Consider the following 10,238-nt stretch of genomic DNA (forward strand, 5'->3'; position numbering starts at 1 on the left):
GCCTGCCCTCTGCCACCCAGGAGCAGGCCTAAGCCAGCAGGTCGTTATCTCCTGAGGAGTCCCAGACTGCGAGAGGGCACCGGCCGGGCTGGGGCCCCCCCCTCCCCCCCCCCCGAGTGCACAAATTTTTGTGCACTGGGTCTCTAGTTATTGTATTAATTATTAATTATTGTATTTTCCATAATAAAAACTGCAAACCTACTTTTGGCCTAGTCTGTTTACAGAAGTGGGTTTGCTGGGTCATATGGTAATTCTATTAATTTTTTTGAGGAAACTGCATTGTTTTCCATAATGACTGCACCATTTTGCATTTCTGCTAACAGTGCACAAGGATTCCAATTTCTTCACATTCTCACTGATGCTTTTGGCAGTGGCAATCCTAATGGGTGTGAAATGGCATGGTGGTTTTAATTTGTGATTAGTAGTGATGTTGAGCATCTTTTCATATGCTAGTTGGCCATTTTTATATCTCCTTTGGAGAAATCTCTAATTCCTTTTAATCAGGTTATTTGGTATTTTGTTGTTGAGTTGTAGCAGTTTTTTAATGCACACTGGATATTAAACCCTTGTTAAGTATATGATTTACAAATACTTTTTCCCATTCCGTAGGTTGCCTTTTCACTCTGTTGATTGTTTTCATTACTGCTCAGAAGTTTTAGGTTGATATAATCTCCTTTGTCTATTTTTGCTTTTGTTGCCTATGCTTTGAGTTAATTCCAAGAAATCACTGCCAAACCTGATGTCCTGAAGTTTTCCCCTATGCTTTCTCCTAGGAGCTTTACAGTTTTAGGTCTTATATTTAGGTTTTTAATTCATTTTAAGTTAATTTTAATATATGGTATAAGGTAAGGGCTCAACTTCATTCTTTTGCAATTTCCCCAATACTATTTGAAGAGACTCCTTTTTCCCTGTGTAGTCTTGGCTCCCTTGTCAAAAATCATTTGTCTAAATACATAAGGGTTTGTTCCTGAGCTCTCTATTTTGCTTCATTGGTCTATACAGTGGGGCCTTGACTTACGAGTGTACCGACTAATGAGTCTTTTAAGATACGAGCCGTTTCTCGGCCGATTTTTTGCTTTGAGTTGCGAGCTAAAATTCGGGTTACGAGCCAGCTTCAGATACCCCACCGCTAGTTGGAGCAGCGAACGTCACAGTGAACGCCACAACATCCGCCCAGCATCACGTGATTTGACATATGAGTAATTTGAGTTACGAGCTCCGTCACGGAACGAATTAAACTCGTAAGTCAAGGCCCCACTGTATATCTTTTTATACTAAGTACTACTGCATCTTGATTATTGTTGATTTGTAATATGTTTTGAAATCAGAAAGTATGAGGCCTTCAACTTTGTTCTACGTTTTCAAGATTGTTTTGGCTATATGGAGCCCCTTGAGATTCCATTTGAATTTAGGATGCCTTTCCCCCCTCCCCCATTTTCGCCAAAAAATACTATTGGAATATTGGTAGGAATTGCGTTTACTCTGTAGATTGCTTTGGAATAGTATCGACATTTTTAACAATATTAATTCTTCTAATCTGAGAGCATGAAATGTCTTCCTATTTATTTTGTTTCATCAATTTCTTTTAGTAATGTTTTATAATTTTTATTAATATTCTATTATAATACTAGAGACCTGATGCATGAAATTCATGTAAGAGTAGCCTTCCTTCCCCTGGCTTCCAGCACTGGCTTCCCTCTGGCACCTGGGACCCAAGCTTCCCTTCGGCACCCAGGACCCGGGCTTCCCTGGCAGCCCTGGCTTCGTCTGGGGAGTTGTCCAGAAGGTCGTTCAACTGTCCAGTCTAATTAGCATATTACACTTTTATTATTATAAATAATTACAACAAATTGGCCTCCTCTGAGATGGATATACTATAACTGATTTAAGTATGCTTTTGAGTACAGGGACATTTAAAAAGTCTCTCTTTTTTCATATTTTAAAAGGAAATAGCAATATTTGCAGCTAAATTTTTGTTCACACTTAATGCTATTTCTTTGGAGTAATTTCCTAGACACTAATGCAAGTATAAATTAATGATTAAGTAAGGTATACCTTATAGTGTTTTCTTATGTAATAAAAGGCTAATATTCAAATAGACCGAATGGCAGAACAACTGAACAACCAACCAGTCGCTTTAACATGCATTGACCACCAGGGGGCATGCGCAGAACATGGTGGGCATTGGCAGCAGGTGGCAGAGCACAGAACATGGCAGGCATCGGCCATGGTGGGATGGTGGAGCAGGTGAGTGAGGGCTCCAGACCAAGGTGGGTCACCAGTCACTCTCATTGGGGCGAGCATTTGGTGGTTACTGAAAATTCTTTGCTCCCACACACCACAGTCCTGCCCAGCACTCACACTTACTGCTGGCACTGGCCCTGCTCTTACCCACTGCTGGCGCCCAGCACCAGCCCCGATTGCTCGGCACCATCAGCAGATCACCCCTGAGGGCTTCTCCACCTCCACCTGCTTCTGAGGGGCGATCAGGGCAGCAGCTGCTGCTCCCACCTGCTGACTGCCCCGCTTGCACCTGTTGTTGTCACTGGTCCCAATCACTCTGCATCATCAGTGTGTGGGAGCAGCGGTGGGAGCAGGGCTGCCAGCAGACAGGGGACCAGGGGCCATGGCAGGAGGGGCCAGGTGGGGTCGCAGAGGATGGGCCGAGACCCACCCCAATGCCCACTGCAGCCTTGTGCATGGCCCACAGTTCCTTTCAAGGTGCACGAATTTGTACACTGGGCCCCTAGTTATATTATAAATTCCAATGTTCTACTTGCCAACTATACTATCTTAATGTAAAAAGAAAACCAAAGTGAAGGTCTAGAGAAAATGCCATTTAGTACTTGAGTAGTTCTAATGGAAAATTATTTTTAAAGGACTAATGAAAGTAGTTTCTATTCCCACTAAGGAAGCTTAGGATCTGGTGCCAACACAAAATAAATTATTTTATTGCCATTAAAGGAAAAAAGTTTGTGGATCAGAGTAGAAGGAATTAAAGAGATTGTAAATGCTATAACGATGAGATAAAGCTGGCAAATCTAGATGTCTGAGGAGATATGAAAGAAGTATAAATATAGAAAGTGTCAAAATTAAAATATGGAGTTAATAGCAGCCATACAAAAATCAAAGGAGAGTTACAAATAGAGTAGCTAAGAAATAGGCATACATTCACAAAACTTAAGAGATACATATTATACAGCACAAAGCTTCATATAACAAATAAGAATCTAAGAAGTTTCCTCCCAAGACAAAAATGGACAAAGCAAATAACAGGTGATTTTATTTTTGCCTTTATATTTGTAATTTATATTTCTACTAGATGCCTGGTGCACAAATTCGTGCACAGGTGCGGTCCCTCAGCCAGGCCTGCAATCAGGGCCGATTGGGGCTGTCTCACTAGGTCCTGATTGGGGCCGATCAGGGCTGGCCGGCAGAAGGGGGGGACCGCTGGAGGTTGGCCAGCCACAGGAGGTTGGCTGTGGGAGTGCATTGACCACCAGGAGGCAGCTCCTGCATTAAGCATCTGCCCCCTGGTGGTCAGTGCACACCATAGTGACCAGTCGACTGGTCGGCCCATTGTTCGGTTGCTTAGACTTTTATATATATAGATTTGTAATGCTAATATGAACATGGAGGAAATAATTTCTAATGGTCACTTGGTTTTCCCTAATGAGTATATGGAAAAGGTTGATTAAGAGCAAATCTCATGTTTTACAATATAGCCTTGTTTCTTATTATTCATATTCTGTGTAGACAAAAAAGAACTGGGTATACATTTGAGAACTATTGGAGCGTAAGACTATAATCAATATCTTCTAACACAAACACTTTCTTAGGGAATCCTAATATTGTGGATAGATAGTGCAGAATCAAACAGCTGCACATACTGATGCTTAGTCCTTACCTGAGCCTTGATTTCTCCTTCTCATAAGCAGCATATTGTGAACAGATTCTATTTGACATAATGGTGAGAAGCGATAAATGTTTAATCTGGAGTCTCTAGAAAAGAAATGAGAGAATCCCTTTAGGCAGTTGAGATCCATTCACAGTAATGTGCAGGAATGAAAAAAGAGACTCTGGATATCATGACTTTTTTTTGATGACCACAAAACTGAATTCTGACCAAAGAAAGTTACTGATATCTCTTTTCCAGAAGTGATGGTATGTCTTATTTTCTAATGAACAAAATGCAAAAGAGGCCTCTTAGGGACTTTTATGATCCCAGAATCTGAATTTCTACCATCTTAAAAAGGAATAGCATTAATAGAAGAAACAAGAAAGAGCATAACTGTGTAATAAATGGCACCTACCTCTTTCAAAAAGCATATGGTGGGGCTTGATGAGGTACAGCAGGACCCTACCATAGAGAGATAACTCTTGGTATAACTGACTAATAGTGGCAAAGGAGCTTGTCCATAATTAATGGAATATTCATACATAAATCTGTGGGGGGGGGGAGAAGGGGAAAGAGCATTGGTCAAACCATTTGTGGGAAACAAAATCTACTATTTCATAAGTATTTTCATGGAGAGAAGATACATGTTAAGTTATAGTTTTAATATCTAAAAAGCATTAAGGATGTACAGAAAGGGTTATAATACCAATCACTTTCAATCAATATTTTCATTAAATAAAAATATTATTGTCTAGATTTCCATGTAGATTGCTTGAGAGGAGGGTTCATTTGTCCCTTTAGTCACTTAATATCTACAGGTGCATGGCCAATGGTAGATGTTTATTGTTAGTTGAATTAATTAAATGCAATTTACCTTTCATGATCTATCTCTGTTTACTCTCCCAGAAAATTGCTATGTGTAGGTTTACTTATTTATTGAAATCTTTTTAACTTTTAGGAGCATAAGACCCTATGGTCCTGAAAGAGACTCTGAAAATTTACAGGAATGGGCAAGCCAGCCAATTTTTATAAAATTGTGACCTGAATTTCATGCCTTTAAATCCCATTTGAATGCCATTGCTTTTGATTTTTTTTAGTAAATATATTTTTTCATTATAATTGATTTTCACCATTTGTGTTCATTTTTATGATCTTCCAAGACGAATTTATAAAATCTCCATATAATCTGGCTCCTTAGTAATGTTAAGCAATGAGAGGGTCAGAGTAATATGTTCTCTTATGTAGTGCAACATGCATCCTATTCACAACTGCTTCTTGGAATGTGAAGAATAAAGCTGTTCATTTCTTATGCTTTAGTGGAAATTAAATATTAAAAATGTGCATAGCAATAAAATTGTATCAGAAGGAGTATATAGCGATCACTAGTTTAAGGGGAAACACTATAGCTACTGTCAAATATTTGAAAATCTGTCATGAAGACAGGGGATCCAAGTAGTTCTGCTTCAAGTACTAGGTGGGACGAATTGGGTGGGAGCTGGGGAATGGTGGTTTTTCTCTCTGTCTACGAAAGGCATTGACAGTAGTCAACAGTGACAGCAATGAGCTGTCTTGGATGAAAGTCAAGTTCTTGTTATTGGAATTTATCCAGGTTGCTGTAGAAGAGGTGTTTGTATTTGGTAGGGGGTTAGGTTAAATATATTTCTGACATTTTATGCCTTAAAGTTTTACTTCTGATGAAAAAGCAACTTACTGGTTAGCAAATTCCTTGGGATCTTTCCTGAAGGCCTCACAGATTTCATCATTACTTGGCTCTACGTAGGTAGGAAATTCCTGTGGCTGGTGCTTCAGGGCAGCCATACAGAGTTTCCTTTCCAGGCCCTCTTGGGTACAGCACTCAGCAGTTCCTGGGTGCACTGGGAATGGGGAGTCACTCTCACAGGACTTAGCAGACAATGCTGACGTCTAGAAAGAAAGAAGAGAAACCAGCAAACTCATATATACACGTTTCCAAGCTTATAGTTCTACATTCAGTATAACATCTTTAGTTTAAAATTCTCATTAATAGCAAACTGTCCAGGCCAAAGGCTCCATGAGATGATTTGGCAATGTGGCAATTTGCATAATCATAGTTACGGGCAAGTACAGGGGCTTATTTATGTTAATAAATGACTTTCCTCAAAGCAGGAGAAAACAGAACCATCATTAATAAATGGGCTGTGTTTGATTGCAGCCATTAAAAGCTTTATCCTCTAGGCCAGTGTTTCTCCCCAAGGATATTAACATCACTGAGGATAAGGGAGGTCATTTCCAAAAGATCTCATATGATGTCCTACCTGATTTCTGCTGCAAATACCCCATCAAGAATCAGGACCCTCCTGCCCTGCTCTCCCCGCTTTATTACCTGAGCAGACGCTTGTTAAGTGCTTTAGTCTTCTATATTGGTTTGCATTCTCTTAGCCAGTGGTTCTTGAGCCTGCTTTTGCATCAAAATCTCTCATAAAATATATAAAAATTAAATGCCTGAGCTTCCCATCACATAAATTCTGAAACAGTAGGTCAAAGATGAGGCCTTAGGATCTGTTTTCTCCCAAAGCTTATTCTCATGTGTATCATGGGTTGAAAAATCACTGGTACAACTTAATCCACTGCTTCAACACATATACACTGATAACAGGTGAGCAGACTAAGCCCATGGTGAGAGGACCACCGAAGCAATTATAGCCACAAAAATGATCTTTTTGGAAAGAATTTGAAATGAAAATGTAGAGCAGATATAGTTATCATGGAAAAAATTATTTTGGGATTTACTTGGGAAAAAGTACTTTTAAATCCCTATACTTATTTTACATGTTAGTCATCTTTTCAAGGGAAAACACCTAAAGATGTTTCCTATCAATGAAGGCAAGCAACATGATGAGTCACTTATGTAAAAGTGAGCATCTCTCATCCTCTCCCACATCTAACTTCCATCAGACTCTCAGAACTTAAGAACTCTTTTTTTATTCTTCTCTCTCTCTCTCTTCCGTGAATATCTTCTTCCATTCCATTTTTTTTCCTGTCAACTTTCCCATGGTTTCTTTTTATTACCTCTTTTTAAATAAGACATTTAAAAAGAAAAAGCATCAACACATTTTTAAAAAAATACTTTGAATAAGCAGGAGAAAGAGGAAGGTGGTGTGCAAAAATGTCAGTGCCATCTCTGCTCTCTTATGATCTGTCTTTATAATTCAGCAGCTTCTCTCAAATTAGCAAATAAAAATGCTTTTTGTTGTTCTAATCATGGTCAGTAGTTTGATGCTTGTCTATTTTAAGGTGGTTCAGAAGGTCAGGTTGAAATTTCGGTTGTTTATGGACTTAGTGATAGGAGAAAATGATTATGAAATTCTTAGAAAGTAGATAAGGGCCAGATAAAACAATTAATGATAAGAATAATCATTGTGTAGATTCTAGTCCAATGATCTTTGGAACATTGTTTCCGCAGGCTAATTGCTGCAGGCTTACACAGGGAGACATTTGCCTCTAGAGGCCTTTATCAAGATACATTAAAATGCCGTCTGCGTTGGGCCTGATGACTACATTAGTAAATTGCTAGAAACACATGTGGGTTCACCTTTGTTCAGTCTGTATTTTGAACCCTGTCATTTCAGCATTATAATTTCTGCATGTATACTTCAGGGGAGAAATCCCCAAACCTGGTGGTTTATGTATACAGGGCAACTTTTGAACACCAAATTAATTTGAGGCCAACACTAAATTGCTCTGGGTCAGTCAGTACCAGGCTTGGCATGGTAAAGGTATGTGTAGATTTTAGGATACACAAAATCTATTAGAACTATTTCCTGAATCAGTATATGCCCCAGTTTTCTCATTTGAACCTGTAGGACTAATGGGCAGAGTTGATTTGTTTTGCTAGAATAAATCTGAGCTCTAGAGGAACAGGCTTCATATTGCCTCCAAAATTGGAGTAGGTGGAGTCACTGTCTAGGATTTCCCTAAGATATGGCATAAAGACCTGTCTTGGCTTCCTTCTGTGGGCCACCACAGACCCGGCCAGGCCACGCAAACCTACCCTGTTGTCATAGCAGTCAGGGTCAGCCCCTTCAGCACAGCAGGCTTCTGTCAGGGAGACAACTTCCTTCACAAGATGACTGATCTGTTCAAAAGTTCCACTGGGAAATTTTCTGCTGTAGAGGACCATTGATCTGAGGGGAAAAGTAAATCCATACTTAATTCAAATTAATGTTTCCCACATTTGCACATATTAAAATATTCTTTTCAGTTTTTTTAAAGGAATAGTGCACGTATTTTCTTGATGAATGAAAAGAGTATAAGGTTGCCTTTCAGTTTTGTTCTAGGTAAACTGATCTTGTAAAGTGGCAGGAGTTGAACTTGAGAGTTCTATCAAAACAGCCTCATGTTCGTTCTTCTCTCAATGAAGCTGCTCCATACCCTGTTGCCTTTGTTTGCCAGTCCTAGCATGTACTGTTTGCATTTTAATTTACCTTAGAAAAATATTGCTTAATAAATTTTTAGACCACAGCAATGATAGTTCAACTGGAATCTTTGGATGTCCTCCATTTGCCTGCCTTCTCTGCCTCCTTTGACCCCGGGCTCTACCCTGTTAATCTTATCAGAAATCAGTTCAGCCCTTCATGCTGAGTTGAAGTTAACCCTACATGCAGTTTCATTCAAGGTCAAGTAACCTAGAGGGTGAGTGAGTGCTTCATACTTACAAAGATGTGAAGTCATCTTTTCCAAAATTGGTTAATTCCTTGCAGACTTTATCCTTCTCATATTCTCGGCCTAGGAACCAAAAAAACAAACAAAACAAAAACAAAAAACGTTTTGTTTCTATTCCCTTTTAATTAATGTTTCATTAAATGCATATGTATAATGGGATCCTTTATGTGACTTATCTGTGGTGAAACTAGCATTTTTCTATATGCAATTCCATTTTTTGGTGCCTTTCTAGCTGTTTTATAAAAATAGATCAGAATTTTATGGCATGCTATAAATTTTAATGGACAGCAGAAAAAAGTGATCTAATACTGAAAGTAAATAAGTCAAATGATTATCAGAGCCTATTGATGTGTCAATCATTCTCTTAAGTCCCATCTTTGTAATAATGCTAAAATGGGACATTTTGTTCCTCTCTTCTTTATCTTTGTTTCACCTAAGCTCTCAAAGTGGGGGAGGGGGAAAGAGGACAAAAAAAAATAAGTAAGTGGAGAGAGTGTGTACATTCCTAAGTGAAGAGCGACCCCTCTGATGCAGGACCTTGAAAGGGAGTGTGTGAGAACTGCTCTATTACCCATCTCCAGACTGTATAACAGAAACCTAGGAATTCCGCTGGGGCAAAAGATGAAAATTAGGTAAAATGTTTTTTTGGATAAAGTTGTCAGTGTGGTGGGTTTGGGGGAGTGGAGGGGTGTGCTTCTCCTCATTTCAAGTGTAGTAAAAGGGGCTTCGAGAAAAACCATCAGAGACCTTGATAGGTGACCCTTGGAGCATGGGGTACAATGGACAGGTGTCTGATTCAGACTAGAGAAAGCTAAAGGGTTGGGGGCTGGAGCAACAAAGGAGAGGGTTGTGAGTGGGAAGCTTTGCTGAGGCTTGTGAACCCGATATGGATCAAACAGGAGAGCGAGTTTGCCTGGAGTTGTGTTGCTCCTCTCTTCCCTCCCTCCCCCAAAGGGCTGACTAGAGGACAGTGGGCCACCAACTGTGGGATACCTCTGTGCAGAGGCAGGCAGTTTGAAATCAGAGGTCCGAAGGTAAGTTTTGAGGTGTTAGCTGGTTGTGAGAGATCTCCAAGGATGATGAGAAAGATCTCCAAAGAAGCCACAAAGAAAATGTTGACATTGAACATCTCCCATAACCAGAGGAAACAACACTAGCTCACTAAGCTGCCCAGTGAGCTAGTGTTACTTTTTCCTGCTCTTACCTCTTCTGCTGGCTTCTTCCTTCCCTGTGTTTGAGGAACCAAAAGCAGCCTAGAGAGTGGGAGGAAAGTGTACCTGTCCCTCTTTGGCACCACAGGCAATGGGACTGACCAGGGCCTGATCTTGTGGAATAGCTTCACCTTTAAGCAAAGTTGCACATTTTTGGCTATTAAACACAAACAGATATTCCCACGACTATTATGAGGTAGTTATTTTGAGGTTCAAAGAGACCAGAAGACATTTTATTTGAGAGTGAACAGAAAAATTATGGAACTTACTCTTTAGTCCACTCAAGAGACTGGGAAGAGCTAGATTGCTCAGGTCGGGAGGAGAGTTTTCTGCTGTTTGTGAGACTCACTTGTTCAACACACCTATTCCATATGCAGTGTGTGTGTGGGGGGCGGGGCGGGGGTGGGGGGGGACATGGAAGGGAGCCA

At 40.0% G+C, this 10,238-nt stretch overlaps 1 protein-coding gene across 2 annotated transcripts in view; it reads right to left on the minus strand.

The window, feature by feature from the left end:
- The window catches only part of GC (group-specific component (vitamin D binding protein)), a 41,346-nt gene that overhangs the window by 19,540 nt on the left and 11,568 nt on the right, over positions 1-10,238 (minus strand). For both annotated transcript variants that reach the window (XM_005881633.1, XM_005881634.2), the window contains exons 2-6: positions 8,593-8,662; positions 7,929-8,061; positions 5,610-5,821; positions 4,314-4,446; positions 3,908-4,002 (exon numbers count right to left, since the gene is read on the minus strand). In XM_005881633.1, the coding sequence (XP_005881695.1) occupies positions 3,908-4,002; positions 4,314-4,446; positions 5,610-5,821; positions 7,929-8,061; positions 8,593-8,662 (643 nt within the window). The remainder of the gene's footprint in view (positions 1-3,907; positions 4,003-4,313; positions 4,447-5,609; positions 5,822-7,928; positions 8,062-8,592; positions 8,663-10,238) is intronic.

Source organism: Myotis brandtii, unplaced genomic scaffold, assembly GCF_000412655.1.
Source record: "Myotis brandtii unplaced genomic scaffold, ASM41265v1 scaffold681, whole genome shotgun sequence".
In the NCBI taxonomy this organism is placed as follows: domain Eukaryota; kingdom Metazoa; phylum Chordata; class Mammalia; order Chiroptera; family Vespertilionidae; genus Myotis; species Myotis brandtii.